Genomic DNA, 19,343 nt, shown 5'->3' with positions numbered 1-19,343 from the left:
AATTACCATAACTCCATAGCACTAAAATAATTCAACCCATCTTTGGAAATGGCAGAATTGACTATACTGTGGTTATGTCTGGTTTACAGCAGCTAGGAATCTGGCCCCATTGATTTCAATGGAACTGCATCCATTTACAAAAGGGGGGAACTGACCCATTTAATCCAGCAGAGCTATAGATGGACCCATTGACTCCAATGGAGCTACACTGGTTAACACCAGCTGGACTTCTGGTCCTTTATAACTGTTCACTCTCTCTGAGATAACTACAACCCGTATGAGTTAAATGTTTTTAAAATGCCATGCACCATTGCACTTGCAGCCTAACGGTGTTTTGTTTTAGTGTCATCTGAGTAAAGGTAAAAATAGTGATTGCTAAGAAAGAAAGAAAGAAAGAAAGAAAGAAAGAAAGAAAGAAAGAAAGAAAGAAAGAAAGAAAGAAAGAAAGAAAGAAAGGTCGGGCAATCCATCCCAGCAGAAGTTGAAAATCAGATATAAAAAAACTCTGCAACACTGAATTCCTCCGATGTTCTGACCCAGTGAGACTGAATCACTAGCCATTAAAAGTTCCACTATTGTAAATAATCCCATGCGACAAAGAGCCATGGAAGGTGTTATAAATATAAAGGGAAGGGTAAACACCTCTAAAATCCCTCCTGGCCAGAGGAAAAATCCTCTCCCCTGTAAAGGGTTAAGAAGCTAGGATAACCTCGCTGGCACCTGACCAAAATGACCAATGAGGAGACAAGATACTTTCAAAAGCTGGGAGGAGGGAAAAAAACAAAGGGTCTGTGTCTGTCTGTGTGATGCTTTTGCCAGGGACAGAACAGGAATGGAATCTTAGAACTTAGTAAGTAATCCAGCTAGGTATGTTTTAGATTATGATTTCTTTAAATGGCTGAGAAAATTAAGTTGTGCTGAATAGAATGAATATTTCTGTCTGTGTGTCTTTTTGTAACTTAAGGTTTTGCCTAGAGGGATTCTAGTTACTCTGTAAGGTATTTACCATCCTGATTTTACAGAGGTGATTCTTTTTACTGTTTCTTCTATTAAAGTGTTTCTTTTCAAGAACTGCATGATTTTTTCATTGTTCTCAGATCCAAGGGTTTGGGTCTGTGGTCACCTATGCAAATTGGTGAGGATTTTTACCAAACCTTCCCCAGGAAGTGGGGTGCAAGAGTTGGGAGGATTTTGGGGGGAAAGATGTTTCCAGACAACGTTTTCTCAGGAACCCAGATAAAGTTTGGTGGTGGCAGTGGAAGTCCAAGGGCAAAGGGTAAAATAGTTTGTGCCTTGGGGAAGTTTTAATCTAAGCTGGTAAAAGTAAGTTTAGGAGGTTTTCATGCAGGTCCCCACATCTGTACCCTAGAGTTCAGAGTGGGGAAGAAACCTTGACAGAAGGGCAGATGGGTTAAGAACTTTTGACTCATCTTTCTTTCAGAATGACAGGCAAAGATTATGGATCTGAAACTGTGTAATAGACTGGATCCCGAGTGGGAGTAAATCAACCACAGGTCCGTGGAAGTCAATGGGACAGATCTCCAGGTGGTTTAAATCATTGTAGTTCCACTGAAAGAACCAGATCCTGAGTTGGCATAAATAGCCCTAGCTACTCTGGAATCAGTTGAACTGTGTCAGTTTACACAAGCTCAGGACCTGGCGCTGATTCAGACTGGAAATATATTGTACATTTTTAATGGTGAGGTCAATTAACCACTGCAAAAAATTATTGAGGTATGTGGTGGATCCAGTCAAGACTGGATGTTTTTACTAAAAGTTATGCTTTAGGAATTATTTTGAGGAAGTTTTATGGCCCATGTTATACCGGACGTCAGACTAGATTATCACTGTGGTTCTGTCTGGCCTTAGAATCTATGAATCTAGATAGACTCCAGACAAGGGGTGGCAATGGGAGAAAACCCTATAAATGATGTTACCCAACACTTTGCATTTACAAGACCCCATTTTTAATTCCTTATAACGTCCTAAACTTTAACCATTTGGGCTGAAAGTTTTCGTGTTGGATGTCTGCCTCAATAGAAAATTTTCTTAAGGGTTCCCCCCAAAAAAGGTTCAGTCATTTCCAAGAAAGAGATTACGGGAAAATACATTGGTTCCCCTGTGTTAACAAAGAGGAAGAATTCTCTTTCCGGACACTCTAGCACCGGTAGGCATTGAAGCAGAAAAATTAAATATGGGGGGGGGGGATCACCCTGGTTTCAGGGATGCACCTTTTGCTGCTTCCAGGAAACAACACCCAGACTTGGCCAAGTTATGAGCATTTGAAAAAATCTCAGTTTCCACATGCTCAATAGTTGCTTCTTAGAGTTCTGGGCTTAGAGCTCCTATCCATGACTGGACAGTGCATGCCCATCCCCACAGGGCGTGCTCCAGTACCAGGCAAAATAAGCAATGTTGGACATCCCTTGAAATTGCTGATATCAGACTAGATAATCAAAATGGACCCTTATTACCTTAAAATTGATGAATCTATGATAAACACCATAATCTTACAATCTGATCTGCTAGTAAAAAATGCCATGGAAGTCAAGAGCCATCTCCCAGAGTTGTTGTGTGATATGATCAGGTTGGGCATTGAAAAATAGATCAGTGTCTTATATAGGAAGCCATAAGTGCCGAGGAATGTTATTTTAAATTAGGCCAGAGGGAGCACTGGGGAAATGCATTCGACAGCCGAAAAATCACAACCCGACCCAAAACCTAAAATGCTGCACTGGACTTCCAGAGTAGGAAAAGGGGAAGCCTAAATTGACTTTTCTATAGAGCTGGTTGGAATTATTCAACTATTAAAATTTTGGTGAAAATTGTTAAATTCCAACTAACCAAGATGAACATTTTATGAAATGCTTTTTATGTTAATTGTTTTTTTTTTTTTGCTTTGTCTCATTTCAAATTTTGAAGATGTAAAATCAGGACACTACTTTGATTAAAGATGATCATTTGATTTTTCAATGATCTTTAGATCTGGTCAAAAGGTTCTGGCTATCAAAAGTTTGAAGAAAGTTTATTTATTTATTTATTTCATTTAAGAAAAGTTTCTCTTCCTATTTTCCCAACAGGTTTAGAACAAGCCAAAGTTTTTCAAATGGAAAAATTCCAATTAAAAAAGTGAGGGTCATCGGGAGAAATTCAACAAAATGTTTATGAATTTCCCTTATTCCCCCCATTTTGATTGACTCTGCTTTTCGTTCTTTAATTTCTCTGGTTGTGTGAAGAGATGCTCTTCCCTATTGTTTTTCTAAAGGCTCCCTTCACCTCTTTGTTCCTGAGAGTGTATATTATGGGGTTCAACACTGGGGTGACAACTGTGTACATGAGGGAAATCAGTTGATCACCCTCCGGGGTGGAGATAGACTTGGGCCTCAGGTAGGTGAAAAGGGCTGTTCCATAGAACAAAGTCACCACCATGAGGTGGGAGGAGCAGGTGGAGAAGGCTTTACGCCTTCCCTCTACCGACGGCAGTTTGAGTATGGTGGAGATAATGCAGATGTAGGACAGGATTATCAGCAGGAAAGGGCTCATGATAAACAGCACGGACAGAGCCAAGACCACAATTTGGTTTTTGGATGTGTCTGTGCATGCCCTCTTTATCACTGGTGGGATGTCGCAGAAGAAGTGGTGGATGCGGTTGGAGCCACAGAAGGGAAGGCTGAAGATCCACGTGGTTTGAGCTACTTCCACCAAGATGCCAATGGTCCATGAAGCACCCACAAGCTGTGCGCACACCTGGCCACTCATGATGGTTCTGTAGTGCAGGGGGTTGCATATAGCTATGTAGCGATCATACGCCATGGCTGCTAGAAGGCAGCATTCCGTGAGGCCCATGATGGTGAAGATGTACATCTGGGCAGCGCAGCCTGCAATGGAGAGGGTCTTTTGCTCCACCAGGAGGTGAGCCAGCAGCTGAGGGACCACACTGCTTGTGTAGCAGATTTCCAAGAAGGACAAGTTGAGCAGGAAGAAATACATGGGGGTATGAAGTGAGGGGTTTAGCTTTATAAGGAGGATAGTGAGCAGGTTCCCCACCAGGGTGACCAGGTAGATGACCAGAAACACCAGAAACAGAAGGATTTGGAGTCTGGTAAGGTACGAAAACCCCACCAAGATGAACACCTCAGAAACGGTCTGGTTCTCATCAGGCTCTCTCTCAGAATATGTCATCTGCAAGGGTGACAAAGAGAGAGACACTGGAGCTGAATCTGAAGAATACCATATGTGTGCATGTGAATCATACAATTCATACTGGTTTCCTACATGTTGGGACGCGTCAGACAAAAACTTGCTGCAGTTCTGGATATAAAGATGTAACTGGGCCCAATCATCATTGAGTATAAACTGGTATAGCTGTATTGATATCAATCAAGCTGTGACTTTGTAGATCACCTGGAGATATGACTGTGACACTGCTTCCCATATTTTTCATAGTAATAATATGATATGATTGTGTCATAATCCTAATGTATTTTATGCAAAATAGGTTATATGAGGTATCATTGGAGAGGTTATGATCGACTGAATATGATTAGCTTATCTGTATGCAAGTATCATTGCTGTATCTAAAGTTAGCAAAAGTGTTTGTACCTGGGGAATGCCCACTAGACAGAATGCAATCATTCCGGCTGGCTAGCTGGGAACAAGTCAATGGACCATTAGGAAGAACAATAGGTCTTTAAAGATGCTAATCTCCCACCTTCCTGAGAAGCTTTCCAGGGAAGCTACAAACTGCCTGTGACCTATGGCTGCTTTGACAGTGCACGGTCATGTGTTCAAGTCACAAGGTACTGGTTTCCATGATAAAACACCAGTATTTTTCCACTGAGGGGTGTGGGAATCACACTGAAAGACAAAGGATTCCTGCCATATGTAAATCTTATTTAAGGCAGGGGAGTGAGATAATTAGGGTTCATTCTTCACTGAATCCCCGCCCAGGATGACTGCTGGAAACATATAAGGAACAAAGATAAAGGGGGGGATAAGGGTTGAGCCCAGGTTGAAAAGGTGTCTGACCTGTGAAAGAAATACCTGGAGTTTTAACTGCAAGCAAGAGCAGCTTGCTTTCAAGAACTTCTGAAATCTGCCTAAATGAACATTTAGGGTGAGAAATTACTATTTGTAACGAGTTTCTTTAGTATATTAAGCTTATATTGTGTTTTTGTTTTATTTGCTGGCTAATCATAGAATCATAGAAGACGGGGGTTGGAAGAGACCTCAGGAGGACCAACACCAACTAAATCATCACAGCCAGGACTTTGTCAAACCAGGCCTTAAAAACCTCTAAGGATGGAGATTCCACCAACTCTAGTCCTGGGCAATTCCCTAGCTGAAGCCTTCCCATGCAGTTGTGATTTCAGTGTCTGTTTCTTTCCACAGCTGGATGTGTCCCTGCCTTCATTTGTGCTGGAGGAGGGTGTCGGCCTGGCTCAGCAGGACAATGTAAGGAACCCCAGGCTTGTGGAACAGGTGGGCTGAGTGTTACCCCAGTACATCAGGTGGCACCTCAGGGGCGGGGGAGCAACCCATCACAATGACCACTTTGACACCAGTGGAAATACAACTGATTTACAACACATGGGGATCTGATAAATTTACTCTAAAGGAGCTACATCAGTTTATACCAGCAATGGAGGAATACCAGTTTCTAATATCAGGGGTTCTGTTCTTCCTCTTCGAACACATTTCTTTTCTGTCTACACGATAATTCAAAAAGGGATTTTCTTTCTTTCTTTCTTTCTTTCTTTCTTTCTTTCTTTCTTTCTTTCTTTCTACAGCCACGTTTATCAAATAAGATTTCTCAAATTAGGGCAAATTCTGATCTCATTCAGATCTTAATCATGAGAATTGTGATACGAATGCAAGTATTCCCACTGCAATTACAATTCACATACGTGAGGACTACTCACATGAGTAAACTGATGCTGCTGAGCCCAACATGATTGAAGCACTTTAAATAATGAGAAGTGCAATAAATGGTGGAAACAATGGGGAACTTTGAACTTTTGTGTACTATTAAAAGTTATTCTTCCTTAAATATTAGAGAACAACTTAAATCATTCCTGCCATTATCATCACAACATTTGTAATGCATTGGTTTCTCTCAATATTCAAAGTAAGAGCTAGGGCCAATCCCTTTGCTGGTGTAAATCTTAACAACTCCATGGGTATAAAAAGAGCTATACTGCTTTACAACAGTGGAGGATCTTTGTCTAATCACCTTGCTACAAAGAATTTTAGAAGGAAGATCCTACAATGTATGAAGAGATGATTTCCAGAGAAGTTTTACTTCTAGGTTATTTGTTGACAAGGAACTTCTTAATAAAAGGCATGACAGTGAAATGACAGAGTTGAAATAAAAATGAGCAATAACAATTATTGTATTTTGCATATCCTTACCACCTTCAATATTGACTTCCACGTTGACTTCCACGATTGGACGGTCTCTACCCAGGCCTTTTCCTTCCACGGGGAGGATGGACGAGAACACCACTTGCGCCTCAAACTCCTTTATCCTTCTTCCCAGGGCCACGTAGTCTGCAGTGATCTGCTCAAAGTCATTCTTGGCAGTATCATTGGTGCCCACGTGCAGAAGCAGGAAAGGGTAGTGATCCGAGGTCTTAAGTCTCGGCAGTCTCTCCATATGTCTATTAACCGTGATCTTGAATCTTCCATGAGGTGTAATATGGGATAGTGGCGTTAAGAAATAAGAATCTCAGACACCAAGATAGACAAAATTAGGCATTACAGGAAGGATATTTAGCTCATGTAAATTACCATAACTCCATAGCACTAAAATAATTCAACCCATCTTTGGAAATGGCAGAATTGACTATACTGTGGTTATGTCTGGTTTACAGCAGCTAGGAATCTGGCCCCATTGATTTCAATGGAACTGCATCCATTTACAAAAGGGGGGAACTGACCCATTTAATCCAGCAGAGCTATAGATGGACCCATTGACTCCAATGGAGCTACACTGGTTAACACCAGCTGGACTTCTGGTCCTTTATAACTGTTCACTCTCTCTGAGATAACTACAACCCGTATGAGTTAAATGTTTTTAAAATGCCATGCACCATTGCACTTGCAGCCTAACGGTGTTTTGTTTTAGTGTCATCTGAGTAAAGGTAAAAATAGTGATTGCTAAGAAAGAAAGAAAGAAAGAAAGAAAGAAAGAAAGAAAGAAAGAAAGAAAGAAAGAAAGAAAGAAAGAAAGGTCGGGCAATCCATCCCAGCAGAAGTTGAAAATCAGATATAAAAAAACTCTGCAACACTGAATTCCTCCGATGTTCTGACCCAGTGAGACTGAATCACTAGCCATTAAAAGTTCCACTATTGTAAATAATCCCATGCGACAAAGAGCCATGGAAGGTGTTATAAATATAAAGGGAAGGGTAAACACCTCTAAAATCCCTCCTGGCCAGAGGAAAAATCCTCTCCCCTGTAAAGGGTTAAGAAGCTAGGATAACCTCGCTGGCACCTGACCAAAATGACCAATGAGGAGACAAGATACTTTCAAAAGCTGGGAGGAGGGAAAAAAACAAAGGGTCTGTGTCTGTCTGTGTGATGCTTTTGCCAGGGACAGAACAGGAATGGAATCTTAGAACTTAGTAAGTAATCCAGCTAGGTATGTTTTAGATTATGATTTCTTTAAATGGCTGAGAAAATTAAGTTGTGCTGAATAGAATGAATATTTCTGTCTGTGTGTCTTTTTGTAACTTAAGGTTTTGCCTAGAGGGATTCTAGTTACTCTGTAAGGTATTTACCATCCTGATTTTACAGAGGTGATTCTTTTTACTGTTTCTTCTATTAAAGTGTTTCTTTTCAAGAACTGCATGATTTTTTCATTGTTCTCAGATCCAAGGGTTTGGGTCTGTGGTCACCTATGCAAATTGGTGAGGATTTTTACCAAACCTTCCCCAGGAAGTGGGGTGCAAGAGTTGGGAGGATTTTGGGGGGAAAGATGTTTCCAGACAACGTTTTCTCAGGAACCCAGATAAAGTTTGGTGGTGGCAGTGGAAGTCCAAGGGCAAAGGGTAAAATAGTTTGTGCCTTGGGGAAGTTTTAATCTAAGCTGGTAAAAGTAAGTTTAGGAGGTTTTCATGCAGGTCCCCACATCTGTACCCTAGAGTTCAGAGTGGGGAAGAAACCTTGACAGAAGGGCAGATGGGTTAAGAACTTTTGACTCATCTTTCTTTCAGAATGACAGGCAAAGATTATGGATCTGAAACTGTGTAATAGACTGGATCCCGAGTGGGAGTAAATCAACCACAGGTCCGTGGAAGTCAATGGGACAGATCTCCAGGTGGTTTAAATCATTGTAGTTCCACTGAAAGAACCAGATCCTGAGTTGGCATAAATAGCCCTAGCTACTCTGGAATCAGTTGAACTGTGTCAGTTTACACAAGCTCAGGACCTGGCGCTGATTCAGACTGGAAATATATTGTACATTTTTAATGGTGAGGTCAATTAACCACTGCAAAAAATTATTGAGGTATGTGGTGGATCCAGTCAAGACTGGATGTTTTTACTAAAAGTTATGCTTTAGGAATTATTTTGAGGAAGTTTTATGGCCCATGTTATACCGGACGTCAGACTAGATTATCACTGTGGTTCTGTCTGGCCTTAGAATCTATGAATCTAGATAGACTCCAGACAAGGGGTGGCAATGGGAGAAAACCCTATAAATGATGTTACCCAACACTTTGCATTTACAAGACCCCATTTTTAATTCCTTATAACGTCCTAAACTTTAACCATTTGGGCTGAAAGTTTTCGTGTTGGATGTCTGCCTCAATAGAAAATTTTCTTAAGGGTTCCCCCCAAAAAAGGTTCAGTCATTTCCAAGAAAGAGATTACGGGAAAATACATTGGTTCCCCTGTGTTAACAAAGAGGAAGAATTCTCTTTCCGGACACTCTAGCACCGGTAGGCATTGAAGCAGAAAAATTAAATATGGGGGGGGGGGATCACCCTGGTTTCAGGGATGCACCTTTTGCTGCTTCCAGGAAACAACACCCAGACTTGGCCAAGTTATGAGCATTTGAAAAAATCTCAGTTTCCACATGCTCAATAGTTGCTTCTTAGAGTTCTGGGCTTAGAGCTCCTATCCATGACTGGACAGTGCATGCCCATCCCCACAGGGCGTGCTCCAGTACCAGGCAAAATAAGCAATGTTGGACATCCCTTGAAATTGCTGATATCAGACTAGATAATCAAAATGGACCCTTATTACCTTAAAATTGATGAATCTATGATAAACACCATAATCTTACAATCTGATCTGCTAGTAAAAAATGCCATGGAAGTCAAGAGCCATCTCCCAGAGTTGTTGTGTGATATGATCAGGTTGGGCATTGAAAAATAGATCAGTGTCTTATATAGGAAGCCATAAGTGCCGAGGAATGTTATTTTAAATTAGGCCAGAGGGAGCACTGGGGAAATGCATTCGACAGCCGAAAAATCACAACCCGACCCAAAACCTAAAATGCTGCACTGGACTTCCAGAGTAGGAAAAGGGGAAGCCTAAATTGACTTTTCTATAGAGCTGGTTGGAATTATTCAACTATTAAAATTTTGGTGAAAATTGTTAAATTCCAACTAACCAAGATGAACATTTTATGAAATGCTTTTTATGTTAATTGTTTTTTTTTTTTTGCTTTGTCTCATTTCAAATTTTGAAGATGTAAAATCAGGACACTACTTTGATTAAAGATGATCATTTGATTTTTCAATGATCTTTAGATCTGGTCAAAAGGTTCTGGCTATCAAAAGTTTGAAGAAAGTTTATTTATTTATTTATTTCATTTAAGAAAAGTTTCTCTTCCTATTTTCCCAACAGGTTTAGAACAAGCCAAAGTTTTTCAAATGGAAAAATTCCAATTAAAAAAGTGAGGGTCATCGGGAGAAATTCAACAAAATGTTTATGAATTTCCCTTATTCCCCCCATTTTGATTGACTCTGCTTTTCGTTCTTTAATTTCTCTGGTTGTGTGAAGAGATGCTCTTCCCTATTGTTTTTCTAAAGGCTCCCTTCACCTCTTTGTTCCTGAGAGTGTATATTATGGGGTTCAACACTGGGGTGACAACTGTGTACATGAGGGAAATCAGTTGATCACCCTCCGGGGTGGAGATAGACTTGGGCCTCAGGTAGGTGAAAAGGGCTGTTCCATAGAACAAAGTCACCACCATGAGGTGGGAGGAGCAGGTGGAGAAGGCTTTACGCCTTCCCTCTACCGACGGCAGTTTGAGTATGGTGGAGATAATGCAGATGTAGGACAGGATTATCAGCAGGAAAGGGCTCATGATAAACAGCACGGACAGAGCCAAGACCACAATTTGGTTTTTGGATGTGTCTGTGCATGCCCTCTTTATCACTGGTGGGATGTCGCAGAAGAAGTGGTGGATGCGGTTGGAGCCACAGAAGGGAAGGCTGAAGATCCACGTGGTTTGAGCTACTTCCACCAAGATGCCAATGGTCCATGAAGCACCCACAAGCTGTGCGCACACCTGGCCACTCATGATGGTTCTGTAGTGCAGGGGGTTGCATATAGCTATGTAGCGATCATACGCCATGGCTGCTAGAAGGCAGCATTCCGTGAGGCCCATGATGGTGAAGATGTACATCTGGGCAGCGCAGCCTGCAATGGAGAGGGTCTTTTGCTCCACCAGGAGGTGAGCCAGCAGCTGAGGGACCACACTGCTTGTGTAGCAGATTTCCAAGAAGGACAAGTTGAGCAGGAAGAAATACATGGGGGTATGAAGTGAGGGGTTTAGCTTTATAAGGAGGATAGTGAGCAGGTTCCCCACCAGGGTGACCAGGTAGATGACCAGAAACACCAGAAACAGAAGGATTTGGAGTCTGGTAAGGTACGAAAACCCCACCAAGATGAACACCTCAGAAACGGTCTGGTTCTCATCAGGCTCTCTCTCAGAATATGTCATCTGCAAGGGTGACAAAGAGAGAGACACTGGAGCTGAATCTGAAGAATACCATATGTGTGCATGTGAATCATACAATTCATACTGGTTTCCTACATGTTGGGACGCGTCAGACAAAAACTTGCTGCAGTTCTGGATATAAAGATGTAACTGGGCCCAATCATCATTGAGTATAAACTGGTATAGCTGTATTGATATCAATCAAGCTGTGACTTTGTAGATCACCTGGAGATATGACTGTGACACTGCTTCCCATATTTTTCATAGTAATAATATGATATGATTGTGTCATAATCCTAATGTATTTTATGCAAAATAGGTTATATGAGGTATCATTGGAGAGGTTATGATCGACTGAATATGATTAGCTTATCTGTATGCAAGTATCATTGCTGTATCTAAAGTTAGCAAAAGTGTTTGTACCTGGGGAATGCCCACTAGACAGAATGCAATCATTCCGGCTGGCTAGCTGGGAACAAGTCAATGGACCATTAGGAAGAACAATAGGTCTTTAAAGATGCTAATCTCCCACCTTCCTGAGAAGCTTTCCAGGGAAGCTACAAACTGCCTGTGACCTATGGCTGCTTTGACAGTGCACGGTCATGTGTTCAAGTCACAAGGTACTGGTTTCCATGATAAAACACCAGTATTTTTCCACTGAGGGGTGTGGGAATCACACTGAAAGACAAAGGATTCCTGCCATATGTAAATCTTATTTAAGGCAGGGGAGTGAGATAATTAGGGTTCATTCTTCACTGAATCCCCGCCCAGGATGACTGCTGGAAACATATAAGGAACAAAGATAAAGGGGGGGATAAGGGTTGAGCCCAGGTTGAAAAGGTGTCTGACCTGTGAAAGAAATACCTGGAGTTTTAACTGCAAGCAAGAGCAGCTTGCTTTCAAGAACTTCTGAAATCTGCCTAAATGAACATTTAGGGTGAGAAATTACTATTTGTAACGAGTTTCTTTAGTATATTAAGCTTATATTGTGTTTTTGTTTTATTTGCTGGCTAATCATAGAATCATAGAAGACGGGGGTTGGAAGAGACCTCAGGAGGACCAACACCAACTAAATCATCACAGCCAGGACTTTGTCAAACCAGGCCTTAAAAACCTCTAAGGACGGAGATTCCACCAACTCTAGTCCTGGGCAATTCCCTAGCTGAAGCCTTCCCATGCAGTTGTGATTTCAGTGTCTGTTTCTTTCCACAGCTGGATGTGTCCCTGCCTTCATTTGTGCTGGAGGAGGGTGTCGGCCTGGCTCAGCAGGACAATGTAAGGAACCCCAGGCTTGTGGAACAGGTGGGCTGAGTGTTACCCCAGTACATCAGGTGGCACCTCAGGGGCGGGGGAGCAACCCATCACAATGACCACTTTGACACCAGTGGAAATACAACTGATTTACAACACATGGGGATCTGATAAATTTACTCTAAAGGAGCTACATCAGTTTATACCAGCAATGGAGGAATACCAGTTTCTAATATCAGGGGTTCTGTTCTTCCTCTTCGAACACATTTCTTTTCTGTCTACACGATAATTCAAAAAGGGATTTTCTTTCTTTCTTTCTTTCTTTCTTTCTTTCTTTCTTTCTTTCTTTCTTTCTTTCTACAGCCACGTTTATCAAATAAGATTTCTCAAATTAGGGCAAATTCTGATCTCATTCAGATCTTAATCATGAGAATTGTGATACGAATGCAAGTATTCCCACTGCAATTACAATTCACATACGTGAGGACTACTCACATGAGTAAACTGATGCTGCTGAGCCCAACATGATTGAAGCACTTTAAATAATGAGAAGTGCAATAAATGGTGGAAACAATGGGGAACTTTGAACTTTTGTGTACTATTAAAAGTTATTCTTCCTTAAATATTAGAGAACAACTTAAATCATTCCTGCCATTATCATCACAACATTTGTAATGCATTGGTTTCTCTCAATATTCAAAGTAAGAGCTAGGGCCAATCCCTTTGCTGGTGTAAATCTTAACAACTCCATGGGTATAAAAAGAGCTATACTGCTTTACAACAGTGGAGGATCTTTGTCTAATCACCTTGCTACAAAGAATTTTAGAAGGAAGATCCTACAATGTATGAAGAGATGATTTCCAGAGAAGTTTTACTTCTAGGTTATTTGTTGACAAGGAACTTCTTAATAAAAGGCATGACAGTGAAATGACAGAGTTGAAATAAAAATGAGCAATAACAATTATTGTATTTTGCATATCCTTACCACCTTCAATATTGACTTCCACGTTGACTTCCACGATTGGACGGTCTCTACCCAGGCCTTTTCCTTCCACGGGGAGGATGGACGAGAACACCACTTGCGCCTCAAACTCCTTTATCCTTCTTCCCAGGGCCACGTAGTCTGCAGTGATCTGCTCAAAGTCATTCTTGGCAGTATCATTGGTGCCCACGTGCAGAAGCAGGAAAGGGTAGTGATCCGAGGTCTTAAGTCTCGGCAGTCTCTCCATATGTCTATTAACCGTGATCTTGAATCTTCCATGAGGTGTAATATGGGATAGTGGCGTTAAGAAATAAGAATCTCAGACACCAAGATAGACAAAATTAGGCATTACAGGAAGGATATTTAGCTCATGTAAATTACCATAACTCCATAGCACTAAAATAATTCAACCCATCTTTGGAAATGGCAGAATTGACTATACTGTGGTTATGTCTGGTTTACAGCAGCTAGGAATCTGGCCCCATTGATTTCAATGGAACTGCATCCATTTACAAAAGGGGGGAACTGACCCATTTAATCCAGCAGAGCTATAGATGGACCCATTGACTCCAATGGAGCTACACTGGTTAACACCAGCTGGACTTCTGGTCCTTTATAACTGTTCACTCTCTCTGAGATAACTACAACCCGTATGAGTTAAATGTTTTTAAAATGCCATGCACCATTGCACTTGCAGCCTAACGGTGTTTTGTTTTAGTGTCATCTGAGTAAAGGTAAAAATAGTGATTGCTAAGAAAGAAAGAAAGAAAGAAAGAAAGAAAGAAAGAAAGAAAGAAAGAAAGAAAGAAAGAAAGAAAGGTCGGGCAATCCATCCCAGCAGAAGTTGAAAATCAGATATAAAAAAACTCTGCAACACTGAATTCCTCCGATGTTCTGACCCAGTGAGACTGAATCACTAGCCATTAAAAGTTCCACTATTGTAAATAATCCCATGCGACAAAGAGCCATGGAAGGTGTTATAAATATAAAGGGAAGGGTAAACACCTCTAAAATCCCTCCTGGCCAGAGGAAAAATCCTCTCCCCTGTAAAGGGTTAAGAAGCTAGGATAACCTCGCTGGCACCTGACCAAAATGACCAATGAGGAGACAAGATACTTTCAAAAGCTGGGAGGAGGGAAAAAAACAAAGGGTCTGTGTCTGTCTGTGTGATGCTTTTGCCAGGGACAGAACAGGAATGGAATCTTAGAACTTAGTAAGTAATCCAGCTAGGTATGTTTTAGATTATGATTTCTTTAAATGGCTGAGAAAATTAAGTTGTGCTGAATAGAATGAATATTTCTGTCTGTGTGTCTTTTTGTAACTTAAGGTTTTGCCTAGAGGGATTCTAGTTACTCTGTAAGGTATTTACCATCCTGATTTTACAGAGGTGATTCTTTTTACTGTTTCTTCTATTAAAGTGTTTCTTTTCAAGAACTGCATGATTTTTTCATTGTTCTCAGATCCAAGGGTTTGGGTCTGTGGTCACCTATGCAAATTGGTGAGGATTTTTACCAAACCTTCCCCAGGAAGTGGGGTGCAAGAGTTGGGAGGATTTTGGGGGGAAAGATGTTTCCAGACAACGTTTTCTCAGGAACCCAGATAAAGTTTGGTGGTGGCAGTGGAAGTCCAAGGGCAAAGGGTAAAATAGTTTGTGCCTTGGGGAAGTTTTAATCTAAGCTGGTAAAAGTAAGTTTAGGAGGTTTTCATGCAGGTCCCCACATCTGTACCCTAGAGTTCAGAGTGGGGAAGAAACCTTGACAGAAGGGCAGATGGGTTAAGAACTTTTGACTCATCTTTCTTTCAGAATGACAGGCAAAGATTATGGATCTGAAACTGTGTAATAGACTGGATCCCGAGTGGGAGTAAATCAACCACAGGTCCGTGGAAGTCAATGGGACAGATCTCCAGGTGGTTTAAATCATTGTAGTTCCACTGAAAGAACCAGATCCTGAGTTGGCATAAATAGCCCTAGCTACTCTGGAATCAGTTGAACTGTGTCAGTTTACACAAGCTCAGGACCTGGCGCTGATTCAGACTGGAAATATATTGTACATTTTTAATGGTGAGGTCAATTAACCACTGCAAAAAATTATTGAGGTATGTGGTGGATCCAGTCAAGACTGGATGTTTTTACTAAAAGTTATGCTTTAGGAATTATTTTGAGGAAGTTTTATGGCCCATGTTATACCGGACGTCAGACTAGATTATCACTGTGGTTCTGTCTGGCCTTAGAATCTATGAATCTAGATAGACTCCAGACAAGGGGTGGCAATGGGAGAAAACCCTATAAATGATGTTACCCAACACTTTGCATTTACAAGACCCCATTTTTAATTCCTTATAACGTCCTAAAACTTTAACCATTTGGGCTGAAAGTTTTCGTGTTGGATGTCTGCCTCAATAGAAAATTTTCTTAAGGGTTCCCCCCAAAAAAGGTTCAGTCATTTCCAAGAAAGAGATTACGGGAAAATACATTGGTTCCCCTGTGTTAACAAAGAGGAAGAATTCTCTTTCCGGACACTCTAGCACCGGTAGGCATTGAAGCAGAAAAATTAAATATGGGGGGGGGGGATCACCCTGGTTTCAGGGATGCACCTTTTGCTGCTTCCAGGAAACAACACCCAGACTTGGCCAAGTTATGAGCATTTGAAAAAATCTCAGTTTCCACATGCTCAATAGTTGCTTCTTAGAGTTCTGGGCTTAGAGCTCCTATCCATGACTGGACAGTGCATGCCCATCCCCACAGGGCGTGCTCCAGTACCAGGCAAAATAAGCAATGTTGGACATCCCTTGAAATTGCTGATATCAGACTAGATAATCAAAATGGACCCTTATTACCTTAAAATTGATGAATCTATGATAAACACCATAATCTTACAATCTGATCTGCTAGTAAAAAATGCCATGGAAGTCAAGAGCCATCTCCCAGAGTTGTTGTGTGATATGATCAGGTTGGGCATTGAAAAATAGATCAGTGTCTTATATAGGAAGCCATAAGTGCCGAGGAATGTTATTTTAAATTAGGCCAGAGGGAGCACTGGGGAAATGCATTCGACAGCCGAAAAATCACAACCCGACCCAAAACCTAAAATGCTGCACTGGACTTCCAGAGTAGGAAAAGGGGAAGCCTAAATTGACTTTTCTATAGAGCTGGTTGGAATTATTCAACTATTAAAATTTTGGTGAAAATTGTTAAATTCCAACTAACCAAGATGAACATTTTATGAAATGCTTTTTATGTTAATTGTTTTTTTTTTTTTGCTTTGTCTCATTTCAAATTTTGAAGATGTAAAATCAGGACACTACTTTGATTAAAGATGATCATTTGATTTTTCAATGATCTTTAGATCTGGTCAAAAGGTTCTGGCTATCAAAAGTTTGAAGAAAGTTTATTTATTTATTTATTTCATTTAAGAAAAGTTTCTCTTCCTATTTTCCCAACAGGTTTAGAACAAGCCAAAGTTTTTCAAATGGAAAAATTCCAATTAAAAAAGTGAGGGTCATCGGGAGAAATTCAACAAAATGTTTATGAATTTCCCTTATTCCCCCCATTTTGATTGACTCTGCTTTTCGTTCTTTAATTTCTCTGGTTGTGTGAAGAGATGCTCTTCCCTATTGTTTTTCTAAAGGCTCCCTTCACCTCTTTGTTCCTGAGAGTGTATATTATGGGGTTCAACACTGGGGTGACAACTGTGTACATGAGGGAAATCAGTTGATCACCCTCCGGGGTGGAGATAGACTTGGGCCTCAGGTAGGTGAAAAGGGCTGTTCCATAGAACAAAGTCACCACCATGAGGTGGGAGGAGCAGGTGGAGAAGGCTTTACGCCTTCCCTCTACCGACGGCAGTTTGAGTATGGTGGAGATAATGCAGATGTAGGACAGGATTATCAGCAGGAAAGGGCTCATGATAAACAGCACGGACAGAGCCAAGACCACAATTTGGTTTTTGGATGTGTCTGTGCATGCCCTCTTTATCACTGGTGGGATGTCGCAGAAGAAGTGGTGGATGCGGTTGGAGCCACAGAAGGGAAGGCTGAAGATCCACGTGGTTTGAGCTACTTCCACCAAGATGCCAATGGTCCATGAAGCACCCACAAGCTGTGCGCACACCTGGCCACTCATGATGGTTCTGTAGTGCAGGGGGTTGCATATAGCTATGTAGCGATCATACGCCATGGCTGCTAGAAGGCAGCATTCCGTGAGGCCCATGATGGTGAAGATGTACATCTGGGCAGCGCAGCCTGCAATGGAGAGGGTCTTTTGCTCCACCAGGAGGTGAGCCAGCAGCTGAGGGACCACACTGCTTGTGTAGCAGATTTCCAAGAAGGACAAGTTGAGCAGGAAGAAATACATGGGGGTATGAAGTGAGGGGTTTAGCTTTATAAGGAGGATAGTGAGCAGGTTCCCCACCAGGGTGACCAGGTAGATGACCAGAAACACCAGAAACAGAAGGATTTGGAGTCTGGTAAGGTACGAAAACCCCACCAAGATGAACACCTCAGAAACGGTCTGGTTCTCATCAGGCTCTCTCTCAGAATATGTCATCTGCAAGGGTGACAAAGAGAGAGACACTGGAGCTGAATCTGAAGAATACCATATGTGTGCATGTGAATCATACAATTCATACTGGTTTCCTACATGTTGGGACGCGTCAGACAAAAACTTGCTGCAGTTCTGGATATAAAGATGTAACTGGGCCCAATCATCATTGAGTATAAACTGGTATAGCTGTATTGATATCAATCAAGCTGTGACTTTGTAGATCACCTGGAGATATGACTGTGACACTGCTTCCCATATTTTTCATAGTAATAATATGATATGATTGTGTCATAATCCTAATGTATTTTATGCAAAATAGGTTATATGAGGTATCATTGGAGAGGTTATGATCGACTGAATATGATTAGCTTATCTGTATGCAAGTATCATTGCTGTATCTAAAGTTAGCAAAAGTGTTTGTACCTGGGGAATGCCCACTAGACAGAATGCAATCATTCCGGCTGGCTAGCTGGGAACAAGTCAATGGACCATTAGGAAGAACAATAGGTCTTTAAAGATGCTAATCTCCCACCTTCCTGAGAAGCTTTCCAGGGAAGCTACAAACTGCCTGTGACCTATGGCTGCTTTGACAGTGCACGGTCATGTGTTCAAGTCACAAGGTACTGGTTTCCATGATAAAACACCAGTATTTTTCCACTGAGGGGTGTGGGAATCACACTGAAAGACAAAGGATTCCTGCCATATGTAAATCTTATTTAAGGCAGGGGAGTGAGATAATTAGGGTTCATTCTTCACTGAATCCCCGCCCAGGATGACTGCTGGAAACATATAAGGAACAAAGATAAAGGGGGGGATAAGGGTTGAGCCCAGGTTGAAAAGGTGTCTGACCTGTGAAAGAAATACCTGGAGTTTTAACTGCAAGCAAGAGCAGCTTGCTTTCAAGAACTTCTGAAATCTGCCTAAATGAACATTTAGGGTGAGAAATTACTATTTGTAACGAGTTTCTTTAGTATATTAAGCTTATATTGTGTTTTTGTTTTATTTGCTGGCTAATCATAGAATCATAGAAGACGGGGGTTGGAAGAGACCTCAGGAGGACCAACACCAACTAAATCATCACAGCCAGGACTTTGTCAAACCAGGCCTTAAAAACCTCTAAGGATGGAGATTCCACCAACTCTAGTCCTGGGCAATTCCCTAGCTGAAGCCTTCCCATGCAGTTGTGATTTCAGTGTCTGTTTCTTTCCACAGCTGGATGTGTCCCTGCCTTCATTTGTGCTGGAGGAGGGTGTCGGCCTGGCTCAGCAGGACAATGTAAGGAACCCCAGGCTTGTGGAACAGGTGGGCTGAGTGTTACCCCAGTACATCAGGTGGCACCTCAGGGGCGGGGGAGCAACCCATCACAATGACCACTTTGACACCAGTGGAAATACAACTGATTTACAACACATGGGGATCTGATAAATTTACTCTAAAGGAGCTACATCAGTTTATACCAGCAATGGAGGAATACCAGTTTCTAATATCAGGGGTTCTGTTCTTCCTCTTCGAACACATTTCTTTTCTGTCTACACGATAATTCAAAAAGGGATTTTCTTTCTTTCTTTCTTTCTTTCTTTCTTTCTTTCTTTCTTTCTTTCTTTCTTTCTACA

General features: G+C 41.4%; 3 protein-coding genes across 3 annotated transcripts; all 3 read right to left on the bottom strand.

Annotated features, from left to right (window-relative positions):
• Positions 1-3,213: 3,213 nt before the first annotated feature.
• LOC142068759 (olfactory receptor 10A4-like) lies at positions 3,214-4,182 on the bottom strand. Its single transcript, XM_075118580.1, has one exon. The coding sequence runs from the start codon at positions 4,180-4,182 to the stop codon at positions 3,214-3,216; it is 969 nt and encodes a 322-aa protein (XP_074974681.1).
• Positions 4,183-9,988: 5,806 nt separating this feature from the next.
• LOC142068758 (olfactory receptor 10A4-like) lies at positions 9,989-10,957 on the bottom strand. Its single transcript, XM_075118579.1, has one exon. It carries the CDS (start codon positions 10,955-10,957, stop codon positions 9,989-9,991), a length of 969 nt encoding a protein of 322 aa, XP_074974680.1.
• Positions 10,958-16,764: 5,807 nt separating this feature from the next.
• Positions 16,765-17,733, bottom strand: LOC142068757 (olfactory receptor 10A4-like). The gene has a single exon (XM_075118578.1). The coding sequence runs from the start codon at positions 17,731-17,733 to the stop codon at positions 16,765-16,767; it is 969 nt and encodes a 322-aa protein (XP_074974679.1).
• Positions 17,734-19,343: the final 1,610 nt, after the last annotated feature.

Source organism: Caretta caretta, chromosome 13 (assembly GCF_965140235.1).
Source record: "Caretta caretta isolate rCarCar2 chromosome 13, rCarCar1.hap1, whole genome shotgun sequence".
NCBI lineage: Eukaryota > Metazoa > Chordata > Testudines > Cheloniidae > Caretta > Caretta caretta.
This window is presented reverse-complemented; position numbering and strand designations above follow the sequence as displayed.